This window comes from Pseudonaja textilis, chromosome 5 (assembly GCF_049901715.1).
Source record: "Pseudonaja textilis isolate UNSWEBS1 chromosome 5, rPseTex1.2, whole genome shotgun sequence".
NCBI classification, from domain to species: domain Eukaryota; kingdom Metazoa; phylum Chordata; class Lepidosauria; order Squamata; family Elapidae; genus Pseudonaja; species Pseudonaja textilis.
The window spans coordinates 33,163,766-33,183,111 of NC_141994.1; the positions used below are offsets into that span (position 1 = coordinate 33,163,766).

A 19,346-nucleotide genomic window follows, 5' to 3' on the forward strand; every position below is an offset into this window, starting at 1 on the left:
ACATAAGTATAAATACATGAAATAGGTACGGATAATTGGGGACAATAGGACAGGGATGGTGGGTACGATTATGTGCTTATGCATGCCCCTTATGCACCTCTTAGGAATGGGGTGAGGTCAATAGAGGTTAGTTTGAGGGTAAAGGTGTAGGGGTTTTAGCACGTGACAACAGAGTCAGGTAATGAGTTCCAGACATTGACTACTCTGTTGCTGAAATTGTACTTCCTGCAATCAAGTTTGGAGTGGTTTACATTAAGTTTATATCTGTTGTGTGCTCTTGTGTTGTTGTGGTTAAAGCTGAAATAGTCATTAACTGGTAAGACATTATAACAGATAATTTTATGTACTATGCTTAAGTCCAATCTTAGCCGGCATAGTTCAAGGTTGTCTAAGCCTAGAATCTCAAGTCTGGTGATGTAGGGTATTCTGTTGCGAACAGAGGAGTGTAGTAGTCTTCTTGTAAAATACTTCTGGACTCACTCAATTGTATTAATATCTGATATACAGTGTGGATTCCAGACAGTGGAGCTGTATTCAAGTATTGATCTAGCAAAGGTTTTGTATGCCTTAGTTTGCAAATCAGTATTACTGGAAGAGAAGCTTCGTAAGATTAGATTTACAACTCTTAAAGCCTTTTTGGCAATGCTGTTGCAATGAGCTCTAGTGCTTAGGTCATTCAATATGAGTATTCCAAGGTCCTTGACAGAGTGAGGGTCGTCAACGAGGTCATATCCACCTAGCTTGTATTTGGTGTACTGATTTTTTTTTTTACCAATGTGTAGGACAGAGCATTTGTTGGTTGAGATTTTTCTGAAACCAAATTGTTTATTGGAGAGTAGGTTGTTTGACTCTAGGTGGAAGGTAAAGCATTGGTTAATGGTTTATTCCATGACTTTGCACATGATGCAACCCAATGAGATTGGTCTGTAGTTTTCAACCAGGTTGGGGTCACCTTTTTTGAAGGTAGGGATGACCATTGCTAAAGACCATAGGTTTGGTAAAAAGCTGGTTCTGAATGATATCTCATATATTATGCTTAGGGGTTCTGCTATGGCAGTGGAGAGTTTTTTTTAAGAAGTATACAATAAGCTATCAGGGCCAATAGAAAAGGATGGTTTTAGGTAACATAGTGTCTTTTCTGTCTTATCTTCAGTAAAGTCAGTATGTAGATCCTTGGAGTTAGTTGTGGTACGACGAGGAAATGTGGGGCATCAGCCATTGCTGTTTACAAAGACTGAACTGAAGAACGTGTTTAAGAGGTTTGCCTTAGTGGCTTCATTGCTATAGTTTTTTCCATTTGGTCCTTTTAGGGATGGGATGGTTTTTGAGTCTTTTAAGTTTGGTGTTTACAAAATTATAGAAGGTGTGGGTGGATTTTGTATATGAAATATTTCAAGGTCTTTGGAATATCAGTACTGGCTTATCTTGCTTCCTTCAAACCTGTCTAAAATGGATTTGAGGCACTTTCTGTTTTAGTGCATCATACAACTGACTTGTTTTTAAGAATCCATCTCCAAATACTGTAGATTATTGACTATGGTTTCACTCTGGCTCAGCTTTCAGTAGCTCAATTGTATGAAGTGGAAACTTAATATTATTGTGACTGTTTTCACATATATATAGTATTCTCCATATGTGCTACTTTAATATATATTATGTATGCTAAGACAAGTCTGGTAATTGTCAAAGCTGTGTTTCAGCCAAGGAATTGGGATGAAAGCAAAGCCATGAAATAAACTAGTCAGTCTGTAGAGTAAGATTGACAGACCAGTGGAAAGGACAGCAGAATCTTGCAATTATTATTTACACTCTGGCATTTTTGCAATGCTTTATAACTACATCTGAAAATGTTTTTGGAAAGTGTAGTTAGTTCCAAAGAGAACAGCTGTACTGCAGAGAATAGTGGTTACAATTGTACTTTGCAGCACTTTGCAATCTGTACTGTCTGACTGTTTTGAGCTCAATTCAAGGAGCTGGTTTTATTTTTTAAGGTTTAAGTGGCATACAGCCAGATTGCATAAAACATATTTACCTACAATGATCCTAAGATCTTCATTTCACACATCTTTTCCAGCTGCCCCTGCAAAATGAGACTTTGTAGGAGACAAGGCTTTTTAAAAAATACAGACACAGGATATGCTGAAATTCATCAAGTCTTATAGGGTAAGCAAAATTTATGTAACTAGTAAGGAAAATGACACTGATGAAAACATGCAGAAACTGTTGCTTACGCATTTTTGTATGTCCAGAAAGTCTGGAAAACATTCAGAAGTGAATCAGAATCTACCATATTTACTAAACTGGAAAAAGAGGAGGCAGAAATCTTTCAGATTTCCAAATTCTATAATTATACAATTTCTATAAAAGCACAGTAGTTTTAGCCTTTTGATGGAGTTGATTCCATAGTCTGATCTACTTGACAGTTCAACTAACACAAAAACCTATGTTTGCTATTAAAACTGAGAAGGGCAGATGGCAATTGGTAAAATGTACTAGGTTGTCTAATCCTACTTTGGAACAAGTGTGTTTTGTAATTATAACTTTACAGCTGAATATACTTCTCTGTATATACTTAAGATATATATGGAAAGCAATCAAAAATCTAGGCACATACACTTGCGAAACAAGACAGAGCAAATACCATGATTTATCATGTAACTGGATTACTTTAAATAGATTTCAGTAAACAGAATAATGCTCCAAAATTTCTAAAATTCTCAGAAAGTCTTAAGACTTATGTCCCCTTAGAAATAACTTACATTATACATTCCATTATATTATCTTTAAAGCTCCATTTACTTGTTCCCTAGCCATTTTTGTTCCAAATGGTTTATAGGAGCATAACCATAGAAAATGAATGGCAAACATGGCATAGGTTTAGAAAAAAAAAAGTTACAGATCATTAATGTTTCAATCCAAGCGTGTTTGCAGGAAGAAGGGGAAGAAAGAAGCGGAGATAGTAACTACAGCCATGCAATTGAAATGCCCTCCTTTTTTATTAGATATTTTTCATTCAATATATTGATACTAGGCCAGAATGTATGTATGTATGCATATGTATGTATGCATGTACAGTAGAACCTCTGGTCACAAATGCGATTAAACACGACCCCGACCCAGAAATTCCTGAAGACAAAACATTGGAAGACAAAGAAATCGCCAGTTGTGGAATGAATTATGGTTGTGACCAGAGATTCTACTGTGTGAATGTATGTATGTATGTATGTATGTATGTATGTATGTATGTATGTATGTATGACTACACAAGCATGCATCCTATGGAACAAATGGAGAAGTTCTGGATTGGGCTGGAGGAGAGTCAGGAAAAGAAACTGTGGATGGTGAAGCAGACACCCTCAGAGTAACACGTGTGAATAAAACAAATCAGAATATCTTGTAAAATAATCTTTATTTTATGTTATTTATTACAATATTTAACTTTTCATGACAAGGTAGTTCACAAAAATTACTTCTACAGTCAGTCTGAGTTTCCGAAAGCATTCTGTAAAGCACATTGGGGTACCAACTTTATTACCTACACACTTGAAAAAAATGTGTATACATTCATCAGACATGGTACTGGAAATCATCCTATGTGATGACCCAGGGCATGACACAAAAATAACCAAGTCACAAAAACAGTTTACAGAGGGAGTAAATGCAGTCTGCACCCAAAATAAAGTTAATTCAAAATAAAAAAAAACCAACACACCACACTGAAGGAATTACTACAGCAGGCAAGGATGATTAATTGCAGACTTCTACCAGATAAGCAGCAACCACAGTTGGGAGGAAGCCAAAACACAGATAAGCTCTGACAAGAATGCACGCTTTGCTTCCATCAACTTTGCCATGCACAGTTTGTCCTCTTTAAAGCAGTCCTCCTAGATGCAGCCCATGAGGGGCCCCTTCCTCCCCCATAGACCACGCCACATTTCTCCCTTATCCGCTCCTCCCTGCTTGCCCTAGGATGAAGAGGCGATGGCCCTGGGTCTTCCTCTGAATGCCCATTCGGCCTGTGCCCTTCCCCAGTTTCCTCCACAACCACCGGAGCCACACTCCCACTCCCTGTCAGCTGTCCCATCTCTCCCTCAGAGTCAGGGGCATGACATCCCAGCTGCTTGCTTGTTTGATGTGTGTATGTATGTATGTATGTATGTAGGTATGTATGTATGTACATATGTATGCATGTGCTGCTCATTCCAAATGGAGTTTAGTTAGTAAATTATTATTATTATTAGCACACGACATTGTTACATTAGCCAGGAGACCACAATATTATTGCAGAGTAGTAATTTGGCTGCCAATTTAACAGCTCTGCTCACTTTCTTCTCAAGTGTACTGCAGGAAAACAAGCTGGCTTCACCTTAGAAAGAAAGGTGAGCAATTCTTCCTGCAGCATTACTGAAGGCTCCTTCCCTTCCCCAGAGATGCCTCATAAACAGGCACAACTGGGAAGGTTCAGAGCCTGCAGGAACTCTGACTGCCTGCATGGAGCAACAGCTCACCTCTCCTATTTAGCATAAGCAAATCCAAACTTTTTATGTGCTCGGTATCTAACTACTATTTATAACATTAAAAAAAAAGATTTCTGAAGTATGAAGGCAAATTAGATGCATTTTCAAATAAATATTATGTGATTTCATACAGATCTGAATGTAAAGGTCCAGATAATCACCAATGATAAGCAAAGGGATAAAGAAAAAAATATTTTCCTGCCATGTAGTTGTAATCCATATTTTGGCAACCCAAGTACAGTAGGATTAGCTATTTAGTAACTGAACTGTCCTAGTTTACATTTCTGAAAGAATTGTGAAATCAATTCAGGTATTGCTGAAATATACCTGAAATTATTTATCATGCTGACTAGGATTAATAGAAGTTTAAGTATTTTTTTAGGGGAGAAAGGGGAATTGTTTTACATACCTAAAGAATAAAGCTCTAAATAAATGTCATAGATGGAAAAGGTGAGAAAAAAGTTTTGACACCTCATTATGTGGATTCAGATTTCCTACTCTGGACTTATTGGATCTGGTTTTCTAAAATGCTAGTATCAGCAATGACACACAAAAGTTTTAACCCATCCTAGATAAATCTGTACTCTATATCATTTATTTATTTGTTTATTTATTTATTTGATTTGTCAATTGCTTACAAGATAATAGGTATAAGTATATACATAGTTATGAATACATGAAATGGGTACATATAAGAAAAATAAAAGGAACAATAGGATAGGGACGGTAGGCACGTTGGTGAGCTTATGCACGCCCCCTACAGACTTCTTAGGAAAGGGGTGAGGTCAATTGTAGAAAGTCTAAGGTTAAAATTTTTGGGGTTTGGGGAAAAACCCACAGAATCAGGTAGAGTATTCCAGACATTGACCACTCAGTCGTATTTCCTGCAATCAAGTTTGGTGCAGTTAACCTTGAGTTTGTATCTATTGTGTGCTCTTGTGTTGTTATGGTTGAAGCTGAAGTATTCATTGACAGGTAGGACATTGCAATGTATGATTTTATATACCATACTTAGATCAGACTGAAGACGGCATAATTCAAGGTTTTCTAGGTCTAGAATTTCAAGTCTGGTGGCATAAGGTATTCTCCAATGAGTAGAGGAGTGGAGAACTCTTCTTGTGAAATATTTCTGGACTTTCTCAACTGTGCTAATATCAGATATGTAACGTGGGTTCCAGACTGATGAGCTGTATTCAAGTATTGTTCTAGCAATTGTTTTGTATGCTCTAGTTAGTAGTGTGATATTACCAGAGAAAAGACTACGTAGGATTAGGTTAATAACTCTTAATGCCTTTTTGGCTATGTAGTTACAGTGGGGTCTAGCACTTAGATCATTAGAGATGAGTATTCCAAGGTCCTTTACTGAGCTTGGATCATCAACAAGATCTTGACTATTCAGCGTGTATTTTATTTTCTGATTTTTTTGCCAATATGTAAGATTTATTTGTTGAGATTTGAAGTTGCCATTTGTTTGAACATTCTGATACATAGTCAAGGTCTTTTTGAAGGGTGGCAGTATTGTCTGTGGTATTGAACAGCTTTACATCATCAGCAAAAAGAATGCAGTTGCTCTTAATATGATCACAGAGGTCATTTATATAGAGTATGAAGAGAGTTGGTCCTAGAACACTGCCTTGGGGGACCCCACTGTTGACAGGTACAGAATTTGATAGGACGCTCCCAATTTTGACCATTTGTTGTCTGTTTGACAGGAATGCTTCTATCCAGTTATGCAGGTGTCCAGAGATACCATAAGATTTTAGTTTTAGTAGTTTGTCGTGTACCACTGAATCAAAGGCTTTACAGAAGTCTATGTAGATTGTATCTATTGCTTTGCATAGACTTCTCTATATCACTATTATTTGGGCTTGAAAATATTACCTCCCTTCAGCAAAACATACACATTTTTCAAGGAATGATCAGAGTTATTTTAAGATAGTGATCTTTTAAGTACAAACCTTTACTTAGGAATTTCAACAATTTTCAAGAACTTCACCTGAAAGCAGGGAAGAGGGAGAGTGGTATTGACATTGGCTACTTCTGAGTATATTCTTTTTTGTGTTCAAACATTTAATTATCCATGAGAATCACATTGCTAAACAATCTGGACTATTTTTTTCTGGGCTTGCCATCCCACTGAAATTTATAATTAATAGTCAGCAGTCTGGAGAAAGTTTAAGGGTTATCTAATTTAGGTTTAAACTTAAGGAGATTGTTCACATCTGTCTCTTTTTATCACAGTCCACCTTGCTTCCATCTGCCAGCAAGTTTTGCTTGATTAAAGAAAGAATGCAAAATGTGTGCAACTCTGGTCATAATATTTGCATATAGGTATAAGTAAGGGCGCCACATGTCACACCAGCTTTATGTACAGCTGCCTTTTGGTTCAAGAAGTGATATTATGTCTGCAATAAAGTGTAACACATGACTTTTTAGCTACAATATTTATGATGGAGTAATTACATGAGCATATCTCATAATTCACTTTGAGACAAGGAATCAATTTGGAAAGGCAAACTGTAAATAAATATTTGTGCTTAAAAAGAAATCAGAATTAACTTTCAGGGCATTTACTATAAATCCTATAATGTAAACTTGAATGGCACAAAGTTTTTACAAAAGGACCTGTATATTCTTATATATGGAAAACTGTGTATAAAGATTATTAATTTCTTTTTAATATTTTATTTAAAGTAATTAATAGCATCCATGATGGCTACCCCTTGTTGTTAGCTTAGTTTTAGTAGTTAAAAATGTATCCCAATAGCTCTTTTTTTTTTACGGAATAGCAGAAGAGAGGACAATGGGATTTCATTTTCCCCAATTGTAATGAAATAATTAAAAAAATAACATCCTAATGACTATCAGCTTTTTACAACAGAAGTAACTGATATTAATATTAGTTGTCATTGATTTCTCTTAGAAGTGATGTTCTAAGGATACTTGCAATTCTATTTTTTAAACATTTAACGTCAACCAAACATTAAAAAGGTATTATATTGCCAAGTATTATTAGTTCTTAGGCACTCTGGATCTAGAAAACCCAATAAAATAGTAAATTATCATACTTAACTTGTTCATATGCTCTAGCCAATAATTCTACAAATCATTTTTTTACTGCAGAAACTATGGAGGATTTAGCATCACACAATTAGGGAAAAGACATTTACCTTTCTAACTAGATATTGGTTAATTTCCTTTACATTTTTAGTCTTAATATACAAAATGGATGAGAATCATCTCTATGGTATATAATTCCTTTGTGAATTTAACAAAGCTGGGGAAGATGCTGCAGTTAGGATAACAATAAACATTTGGATTCCTTCATGACTCACTTAAATATTGAAATGGTTGTTTCTTATATATATTTCACAGTTTCAGTGTTGTGTTTCAATTTTTTTTTCCTACCGGTTCAGAGCATCTTTGGAGCTTGCTTTGCATGCGTGAGCATACTTCATGGGTGGGCTCACAAATAGTGCGCTTTGTGCTCAGTGATCAAACAAGAAAAAAAAACTGCCTCTGCCTCCCAGCAATTCGCTTCCTTGCAGCAAACAGCAAACAGCCTGTTTCAGTTTCAGTTTCAGCACAGTCTGATTAGCACAAGCAGCTGGTTGTCGGTTGGATCGGCCTCCAACCATCAGCTGTTTCAGGCTGCAGGGATTGCCATAGCCTATTGCCGCCTCTGCGCACCCGATTTTCAGCCTCTGAATCTCATTTTCAGCCTCTTCACACCCCATTTTTAGGTGGTGGGGATCGGAAAAAAAAGGGGGTGCGCGGAGGTCAAAAATGGGATGCAATGGGGCATGCAGAGGCAGCAATAGGCTCTGGCAATCCCTGCAGTCTGAAACAGCTGATGGTTGGAGGCTGATCCAACCGACTATCAGCTGCTTATGCTAATCAGGCTGTGCTGAAACTGAAACTGGCTGCTTGCTGTTTGCTGCAAGGAGGTAAATTTCTGGGAAACAGAAGTCAAAGGGTGGGGGCCAGTGGATGGGCGGGGCCAATAAAAATTTTCTCCACTGGTTCTCCCAACCTGTCCAAATTTTCCATACCGGTCTGCAAGGACCAGTCAGAACTGGCTGAATACCATCTCTGCATAGTTTGTGAGACTTTTATCAAACAGAAAGCTTCTTTTAGTTGTTTGCTTTATTGTGGACCAGTTAATGCAGACTTTGCGCTCCAAGGTTTTGTGCAAATTATGTTTTCAGATAAGGTCTGAGCATAGCATGTTTTTTTTTTCTTGCTTGTGACATCCAAAGAACTTTTGGGAACATCAGGTATATTACCAAAGACCTTTATAAAAAATAAAGATGGGTAATTAGACATGAAATGAGATGGAAAAAAAATGCAGTAACAGTATTAAAATCTTTCATGTAACCAGCATAGCAAAAGGAAACATCTTTTAACCAATATTCACACAAAACAGGAACAATCATTTAACAGTTTGCAATGTGTATTGATAAATAACTGAAAGGGAGAGAGACTAAGTTTAAAATTATCCCATATCAAAAAGGAAGTTCAGATATAAATGTAAAGAATCCTATTGCTATATCCTATGATGACCATTGCATTTAAGATAAATTATCTGAGGAAAAACTAATTTTCCTACAGTAGTATTTTGCTTTTCAGTAATATATCCTTATAAAAAATGGCTTATTATCTTTTGTAATTTAATCAACTGGTACTAAGATATTATAACTGTTATAAAAAAATCATGCTTATTGGTAGGCATGAATGTTTTCTTCCTGAGTTTTTCTATGAAATCAGTAAAGTTACTGGAATTGGTAGAAATGGGACACTGACAGCCTTAAAGAAAGAAAAGCCTTTAACAAATTTTATTTCTACTTAGAAATAATTTCTGGACTTTTTTTGTGAAACTAAAAGAAATGAAAAAACGATTTTGGGATTTATTAGAATTATATAGGATTATGGAAACAATGTAGACAAATGTTAATCTTAGAGTACTCTTTGAGTAAGGGTTTGATACATTTTTACTAATATCTGTACAAAAGAAAGTTGAATTCGTTCTTTTTCTATTTTTCATTTATTTGCGTTCTTGTACCTTTTAAACTTTTTTTAAAATCCTTTTTTCTATTTATCTTTTAACTTTCTACTTTTCTAAAAATCAATAGTTATATAAAAAAGAAATTCAGTGAATATTGCAGTATCATTCTAATTTTTTTACAGTTATTATGGTCATTTACCATATACTCACTATATGTATTGCATTAAGAAATCTTCATGTTTTCTTTTTGCTAGATGACCCACAAGATGGCACTAAAGAGAAAAGAGACAATTTTCCTAATTTAAAAAATGAAAGACAATATTACGAATCAATTGTTAATTTCAAGCATCTTCTATTAATGCCAAACACATTATATTTTGTAACAATTTGCATAGCTAAAAGATGAAGACAGTGAATTTTTGCTCTAATTGAAATACTTTTTAAAAATAAGTAATTTGTATAATCAATAATACACTTGATCAGAATCATGATCTCATTGTGATCAAAATGTAATTCCTAATTGTTTTCCTGCTGCAAGGCACAATGTAAAATATGAAATAAGAATCATCAAACTGATTTTCTTTAAAATAGTAATTACTAATATTGCAATCTTTTTATGATTGGCTTAAATCAAATCCATAATTTAGCCTTTATCTAACTGGTCTTTTACTCAATACATGTTAATTTTACTATGGTTGACACAACTAAGCTATCTTAAACAGAATACCCACATGGTGGCTTAGACTATAAATCCCATTGAACTTAATGTAGCTTATTTCCAAATGATGATAGGACTGCAGCCTACAATTAATAAAGTGGGCTCAGAGGATTATACAGCTTCTCCACAAGATTAAAAATATTGACTTCAGTTTAATGATATTACGATTGAAGCACTATAAATTTAAAAGCATTATTTTCTAATCTATCATTTTTGTCCACTAAATCAGTTTTCCATTGTGCCATCACTGTATCTTCCAGTGTCTAATGTTATTTCAATCAATCAGAATGGAGCTGGAAGGGACCTTGGAGGTCTTCTAGTCCAATTCCCTGCCCAAGTAGGAGACCCCCTATGTCATTTCAGTCAGGTGGCTGTCCAAAATTGTCTGCATCCAGAACATGAAAGTGTATGTATGTGTTTGTGTTAAGTAAAAAGATCTACACTATTATTTAAAAATGGTAGCAGCTATTAGATAAATGAATGGGCAGTAATCAGCATTTTATGAACCTTTAAATGTTATAGGAGTTGGGACTCTTTCTCCTTTTCCTACAACTACGCAGAGAATGACTTCATCATCAAATTTAAATATCCCCACAACTAACATGGAAAGAGGCACTGAATAATACTGAAATGTCCAAAGTCACTCAAGGAAATTTTTCATAAAACAGAAAAAAATGATTATAAATATTAAAATTATCTATCCCCTGAATATATATTATAATTCTTAATTGAGAAGTTCATCCCCATATATGAATTGTCCCATCTATTTGATATATAGTTGAAAACTCTACTTGATTGGATTTTTTTTAGATAAATGGCAAACAATCTCACCAGAATTTTAACAAAAAGAAAATCAATCTTATGTTGCTGGCCTAATTTACTTCTGCATTTTTATATAAAACAAGGAATTACATTGTCTGAAATGAATCCAGTTGTGTCCTAAAACATCTTATCTAGGAGGAAAGATGTTTTAAAGCTTGTGAAGTACTGCAATTCTGAAAAGTAATCACAGACATATATACTGAAGGGCCCAGAATTTTAAACTATAATAAAATAAGAGTTGGACTTTTAACTTCCAGCAGCATCACAGAGGTCAACATGTTCAATGATTTAATTATGAATTTATCAACAGTAAATAAAATACTCCAAGACTTGCAGAATGTAAAACAATCATCCCATAGTGTTCTGATCCTCTCCCATGCATGCTGCAATCCTAAATTCACAAAATAATATTTCTAATGGTATATGTTGAAACCTCCTTTACAAAGGAGAATAGCTTGATCAGATTATGATTGAACTTCCCCAGAAGTTCTTTCTTAAAATGGCCAACTCAGGTCCCATAAGAAAGGCATAATTATAATAGAAGTATTCTAATCATATTTATTTACATTAATAGTATTAGTACACTTCCTAGGAAATAGTTTGTGGATCATATTTAATTATTGTGGTTAAAAGGCATACTAATTGGATGCAGCAAATTTCTCTCAATTACTCTATAGTTACTATTGCCTCTATCAAAAATGATAAAATGTCAAAGTAAAATGGTGAATCATAAGACTATATTTGTGTTCCTGACTCTGAATTCCTAGGATGACTTTGACCAAATGAAATCAATAGATCTAAGCTTTTGTGAGAAAATAATAGCCATCTTCCATACTGGTATAGAAATAAGATGTATAGGTCATTTGGCATTTTAAAAAATAATGCCCAAATTGGAAAAGATTCTCTCTGCCCCAATCAATTGCATAACATGGGTAGCAATTCTCTTGCAGAGCTTCTAAAGAAAATCTGAATGTAAATGTTTCAAATGGGTCTATATTACAGAGTTATCAAGACATATGTGTAGTTAGAATATGGAAGCTTAACACTGAACTGTTCTTGAAGCATATTTTGTGGAATTTTGTATGAGTTTCTGTAGTTCATAAATATTGCACAGATGGTTATTTCCAGAATGCAAACCTGTCATAAAATGTTTGAAAGCATCCAAACAAACGTAACAAATTTCATAGAAATTTCCATTCTGGCCATGGATTTCCACTAATTACTTGAACAGCAAAATGTCCAGAGTTTCTGGGAGTCAGGTGGCATGGAAATATGAAACAATAACAACTACAGAATATTCTTTTCCATATATTCTACAATTTTGTAGCTTGTGTAAAATATTAAATGTTACTTCAATACATAAAATATTATTTAGCTTACCTTTTAGGCTAAGTTTGGACCATAAAACAAGGATAAAAATTCATAAAATTCATATAGATATAAGATAAAGAAAAATTTATAAATCAAATCATTGATGCATAATTTGAACCATCGGGATTCCATTTGCATCTTTGCCCAACTACTTAATTTTGAAGATTTGCTTTTTCACTAAAAAATATACATTTATCCCAAATAACTCTAACAATGAATATCCTTTGAAGTATCCTTCTCTTTGTATTTGTATTGATTCATCTATATTTTTATACCTTTACTTACAATTCTTGACCATATCTCTCAAACCATTCCTCTTTCAATCCATCCCCATTAAGCTTTCTATCCTTATCTTCAAAGCTTCAAGGGGTTCTCTATGCCTTACTTTACTTTCATCCTGCCCCATCCAGGTTCACTATCTATCCTGAGTCATACAAGGTTTGCCTGCTCTATAAAACAATTCTATTCCCTTTGCTGATTCCTGTGTGTAGAATTCCCCCCAAGAATGTCACAATTCAGATTTTATATTTTAACACACCTTGCAAAATGAACATTTCCTGACCACCCTTGGAGTATTGTTCTATTTTCCTTATTGTACCCCAATGAACATACTATATGTAAATATTTTTTTTTGCCTTTGCTTACATATGCTGTATGTATTTATATTTATGTTGTATGAAGTCATCTCTGTTGTTTCTGCATCTATTTTAGACTATAAATGGTCCTCCAGATAAGAAAGCTTAACATCAGATCTTTGAAAATAGAATGTATATTGAGGGGATAGTAACAAAATTAATAAAAAACAATGTCTTCACTAAATATGAAACTGGAATACAGCTAGTATTAATATAGATCTAGGAATGACAAAATAGTTTGGAAACAAATCTTGTGTCGAAAGAGAACACAAGACTTTGCTTTTTTTTTACGAAGAAGCATTTTCTTCATTTATTAGAATAGAGGTATTTTCTTCATACATTTTGGTTCAGTTTTCCAGAGAGGCATTTTAGAACATTAACAAATCCTGCTGCAGACTCAGACTCCGAACTTTTCTTCCCTTCTTTGTCTTTTTCCCTACCCTTTCATTTCTACTTTTACTTTTTGGCAGCTATTATTAAGGACTTGGAAGTATATGTTTAGTGCCTATATCAGCTTATCATGACTGAAGATTGGGTTTGCATTGGGTTTATCATGACATTACTTTTGGGTTTGCAAACTTTTGCAAACATTTTTCTCAGTCCAGCTAAATGCACATTAGACCAAAATAACTGACCACTGACATTTACTATGTAAGCTCTTTCTCATCACAGTAAAACCATATTTATTATATAAGGTTGATTCTGCAACAGGGCACTACTGAAGCATGAATTTGTGTAGAAGTACTTTCTGACACAAATTACCTTTGTCATAATTTCAGATTTTCAGGGGTTGCTGTAGTGAATTGCTTACACATTTCACCGACAGCTGCTCAGTTATAGATATCGAAATAAGAAGCATATCTGACAGGTCAATTTGAAGATTTCACTTTCACCTTTAAAAACACTTAGCTAGCTCCTGCATATAAATTAAATAACCAGTTCAAGCGGACTAATATTTCAGCAAACAAACCATGTTATGGATTAGAGTGATATTTGAGGCCTAATATATTCTAGTAAGGTTTAATTCTGCCCATTCCAATGTGTCTATATAGCAGGAAAAGTATTTCTTGTAGTAATAAAAATATATATTCTGGCTCAGTGCAAATTGTGTTTCTGGCAGCATAAAGATATTGGCAGAGTTACATTTCATGGCATGCCTGCTTCTGAGTCAGTTTGCACTGAAGAGCACATTCAGTGTTAAAAGGCAAATACAAGGAAGAATTCTTCATCTCTTAGGATGGGAGCTAATTTCTTATTGCATGATACTGATTTTTCAGGGCAAAACTTGTGAAAAATTCCTCAGGTACCATAGGAAAGATTTAATTCCTGGGTAAAGGCATTGCTTTGAATGGATCCTATAGGCTTAATCTATAAAACAGGCTGTCATTCTAATGTATTTATACATGTTCAGTACATACAAACACACTGAACATGTATGTGTGTGTATATGTATGCCAAACATGTAGGCAAGTATGTATTCATGCCGAACATGCATGCATGTGTATGTATGCATGCTGAACATGTGTGTATAAAGAGGGGGGCTGGAATCTCGTGACCGAGCAAATTTATGATGTGGCGTTCGCCGGCAAATTCGTTCAAGGTTTGTCCCTAAGAGGCCACTAGTGTCAAGCATTGCTCGCCCTCTGCACCTCCCCCGACGAAAGCATTTTCAAGTACACCATTGTAGTGTGTTTCCCCCCCTCCCCCCTACCAGCCCCGCTCAAAAAGAGTCAGTGCCGCGGATGTTTCCCTGGACCTTATTGGCGGCGGCTGCACGATGTGCGCGCGCGCGTTTCTTCTGTAACGTGCGAGAGAAGCTGAACACCAGCCGGCCGGCCGCGCGCCGATTTCGTCTACTGCCCTCCCTGCTCTGCCTCCTGGGACTTTCCCAAGTCTGTCCGCCAGACCTTTCCAAAAGAATGTAGTTGCGCCGTTCAGGTGCGGCGGCCACGACCGACCTGCGCCGATTTCTTCCCTCGACGAGTTGTCTTCGGGAGTCCGGGGGTTGTTTTCCAACCCACGGACTCCGAGCTCGCGACAGGGCGCGGGACCACCAAGTGCTAGGCAGCCCCGTCAAGCTTCAGGCGCTCCCAGAGACGCGCAGGTTACAGACTCTCTGCTTACAGAACCGCCGCTGCCACCGCTGCTGAAGTGTACACAACGGTGCCCTGCCGGCGGCTGGAAGCCGAAGCTGCGCGGAGCTGAAAAGTCAGCACCTGGTTCGTCTGTGCCAAGATCCCTTTCGCCTCGGGTTCTTCTTTCTCTCGGGAGCGCCTGAGCCGTCGAGGCAAAAATGGACGCCGGCGAAGCAAAGAGCGGACCCTTTAAGTCAAGAGGGGCTGAGTGGGAGGAGAGTTTGTGGCGCGGCGAGTTTGAGGGAGCGCATAAGTAGCCTGTGGAGAGCGAGGAGGCGGCCAACCGGAGCTCTTGGCTCTTTTCGCTGGACTCGCACGAGAGCTTCTCCTTCCAGCGCCGACCGAGAAACGGCGCCCAGACCTGCCTAGAGGAGAACGCCCGGCGCCCTCGCTGCCCAATCCGCTCTCGGCGGCTCCTCCTCCCACATGGGGCGCGGGGAGCTTTCCTTCGGCCGCCGGGGCTGCTCTTAGGGAGTGCGAAGGGTTCCTCGCAAAGTGACACCCGCAGCGGCTGCGGCAGAAGGAAGGCGGGGAGACAGCCAGAAGAAAAGCGGAGGGCTTTTTCCTTGCCGGTCTTTCCCTCCGTTCCTCTCGGCGGTCTCTGATGCGTTCCTGGCCCCGGCGGGGAACGGCGGCAACCCTGCGGGAGGAGCCAAGGGTGGCGCTCCTTTGATGTTCCCGGCCGAGAAGCGTCAGAAGAGCTGATCCTTCGTGCTCAGGATGATCGAGGAGGACGCTGCTCTGAGGAACGGCGGCAGGGGGCTCTCCGGCCAGTGGGCAGACGCGGCGGCCCCTCGCCCCCGCACCACCGAGCGACACATAACGGTGCACAAGCGCCTGGTGATGGGCTTCGCCGTCTCCATCCTGGCACTGCTGGTGGTCACCATGATCGCTGTGCTGCTCAGCGTGCGCATCGAAGAGTGCAGCAGCGGCACCGCTTCGGACGGCCCAGGGGGCAGGGCGGGCAACCGAAGTGTCCCGGCGGCACCCGCCGCCGCAGCCCCCGCAGGAAGTGCCCGCCTGAACCAGCACAGCGCCGGGGAAACCCCTGGAAGTGCAGGGGAAGAGACCGTGGCGTTGGAAGCTGCTAGAGGGGAAGGGGAGGAGGAAGAGGAAGAGTGGCTGAGGCGGCGAGAGCAGCAGCCCTGGACCCAGCTGCGCCTTCCCGGACACCTGCGCCCCCTCCACTACAACCTGATGCTGAGCGTCTTCATGGAGAACTTCACCTTCAGCGGCGAGGTCAATGTGCAAGTCGAGTGTCTCAACGCCACCCGTTACATCGTTCTCCACGCCCACCGCATGCACATCGAAGCTGTCCGCGTGGCTGAGGACCGGCTGGCCGGTGCCTTGAATGTCTCCGGCTTCTTCCTTTACCCCCAGACCCAGGTCTTCGTGATAGTCCTCAATCGGAGCTTAGAGGAACAGAGAAGTTACAACCTTAAGATCCTCTACAACGCTCCGATCGAGAACGAGCTTTTGGGATTTTTCCGCAGCTCTTACGTCCTCTACGGGGAAAGAAGGTATCGATCTCCTTTCCATGCTTGCCCTACCCTTATCCTCTTTAACTTCTTTTTTTTTTATTGTGTCAAGTCGGAATAACAAGTTCTTCCTGAAAATTCCTGCACATGGGCACCATTTCTATTAATATAGAGTCATGTTAATCGCAAAGTTTAACTTCCCAGCAACTCCCAAAACTATTTTTTTTTTTAATTTAACATTTTATCTTAGAACATAAAAGACTTTATAAGCATCTTTAATCCAACTCCTATATGTCAGAAATTGATATGTTTGTAGTTAAATCCACTTGATTAAACTTCTTCAAAAGTTTTCATGTGACCTTGCTTAAACTCTATCCTATACCTCCAGCAAAGTTCACTTAAGTTCACTTAGGCAGGATCTGATACAGTTTCTTTTCCAAGGCAGTAATTGTCTTGAATCAAACAATGCATATGTGATTTAGCCCTATGTATATAGTGGCATTTTAAAACTGTCTAACTTACTATATTATGTTTTAGAGAGGTTCTAGACTAGGTTTTTAATTATTATTTAATTATTTTAATTTTTAAATACTCTGTAGTGTGATTGTGATGTGGTGTTTGGGACACTCCTTCTATTTGCAACTTATTTACTGACTTAAAGTGTGTATAAACTTTCCTGTTCAAAGAGAACCAGATAAAAGAAGCAGAATACTGCAAGTATAGAGTATTTTAAGGCTGAAATGTCTTAGAACATTTATGATGTTTTAATTCTGAAATGCAGTTAAGAGAGATCTCTTCATATTATAGCAATACTAACAGCAAAGTAATTTTTATTCTGCTATACCTGTGTCTGCACAATGGGGTCTCCCTGCATTTATTCTTGGTTTCATTTCACAGAAAGGCAAACCTGTGTGGCAATCCTAGGAAAAAGGGGAACAATTCATTGTACTTCATTAGTTTTTTTCCAACTGTGTCCTTGGTAGGAAAGTGGATTTTACTGCTCATAGCATGTAACGGAAATTCACCCTGGGATGTTAACAGAATAATTTGCAAGTGTTATTCAAGTCTGTAGGAAAGCTGTATTTGACCAGCCACTATTTCCTACATCTTCAACATAAGGTCCAAGACAGGATAGGCAAACTGGTAGGTATCCTCCCACTGTTGTGGGTTTTTCAGCTCGCTGATTGAATTGCCAATAAAAAGTATCTGAAGGCAGCAAATTGGTTACTGTTGCTGTAGGATACATTCTTTTTAACTTGGCACTGTTCCATATGCATTTGTTTACATCAACAAGCATAAAAATTGGGATAAAAGGAACTTAGTTCTATAGAACTTAAAGAAGCTTCTCTTACTGAGAAAGTTTTAAAGAGTACCACCAGTACATGGATCTATTAGCTACAGTATATTGAGGAAATATTTTGTTGTGTATTCAAGTGAGTTGCAAAGGACATTAGAACTAAACTTGTTACGAATTTTGAAGCAACATTGTGTAAATATTTTACAATTAGGGATAGTGGTTTAGATCTGTTTGATAGTAAATATGGATTTGCCTGAGAGAGCAGAAACAATGAAAGAGAAGTTTCAGAATTTCAAATAGAGAAAAGCACTCCTTTCCTTGTTATGATTTTAGACCATCCATTTCAAGGATGCTCTGCAGTTGAGAAGAAAATCTTGGGCTTCTTTACTGACAACTCTTTAAATAGTTCACTTCCCTTTTTAATCACATTATAGACCATGTCTGTTAAGAACAGGTTTAGGCTTTTTATTCAGCAAATCAAAGATCAAAGCCCAGCCCTAATTCCTCAAAGAAAGCTTTAGGTTAAAGAAAGTAGAATTAAATTTCTGATAACTTTGTTATCAGAAATATAGAATGTATTTATTTTCATACTGAACATCATTGAAAATCCAACCTTAATCTTATTCTGTACACCTCATATCTTTGAGAATTTCTCTTGAACAACTAGTTTACTTAAGTCATTGCCATCCAAAAAGTGAGAGTGCCTTCACACTAATTATGCCAACATTCTGTACCTGATAGTAGTACAACTTTCCTCAAAATGTGTGAAATGTTTTTGCAGCCTAATGGTTCATTGAAATGATATTACTCCAAACTCCATGCAGCAAGTATATAGGATCAGACTTCTTTTATTGCTTTAATAAATGACTTTTTACTGAAGATATGCTGTCTTATGCATCTCCACAGAAAAAGGTAGTTTGAGGCAAATTTTCTTTCTAAGCTATATAATACTAATTTCTTAAACTTTTTGCAACCAAACTCTCTGGAAGTGGACTCTGGAAGATACAACTTTAAAAACAAGAAATTACAATAAAAGATTAAAAATAAAAAATATGGCAAGTGCAAAGAAGTAATTGAAAGGCTGTGGCAAAATTATAAGTGATCAATGCACATGCAATAATGTAACAATTACAAACAAGTCTTAGTATATGTACACACAGAATAAATAATACCAATAATTTTTGATATCTATTATTTACTGATTATACATTTATGTTGCAGTCCTGTACCCACCTATCTGCAAATAATCTTCACAGTGAATACTATGGCATTTTCTTCTGAGTAGAGTGCCATAGAATTGTTCAATTATAGAAGAATTGCACAAAACAAAATTTTAAATTGCTGTAAATTGGTCCAGCTCTATTTAAG

The 19,346-nt window shown here is 37.4% G+C and overlaps 1 protein-coding gene and 1 long non-coding RNA gene across 4 annotated transcripts in view; one reads left to right on the forward strand and one right to left on the reverse strand.

Moving 5' to 3' along the window:
• The window catches only part of LOC148125592 (uncharacterized), a 156,624-nt gene that overhangs the window by 65,757 nt on the left and 71,521 nt on the right, over positions 1-19,346 (reverse strand). Inside the window, exons 3-4 of one of the 2 annotated variants that reach the window (XR_015743823.1) lie at positions 9,733-9,794; positions 7,208-8,810 (exon numbers count right to left, since the gene is read on the reverse strand). This is a non-coding gene — a long non-coding RNA (uncharacterized LOC148125592). Of the gene's footprint in view, positions 1-7,207; positions 8,811-9,732; positions 9,795-19,346 lie in introns of those variants that run through there. The other variant, XR_015743822.1, reaches the window with a different exon arrangement.
• The window catches only part of TRHDE (thyrotropin releasing hormone degrading enzyme), a 236,612-nt gene continuing 232,950 nt past the window's right edge, over positions 15,685-19,346 (forward strand). Inside the window, exon 1 of one of the 2 annotated variants that reach the window (XM_026699463.2) lies at positions 15,685-16,723. In XM_026699463.2, coding sequence (XP_026555248.1) covers positions 15,924-16,723 — 800 coding nt within the window. In that variant the 5' untranslated portion in view covers positions 15,685-15,923. The remainder of the gene's footprint in view (positions 16,724-19,346) is intronic. The other variant, XM_087934471.1, reaches the window with a different exon arrangement.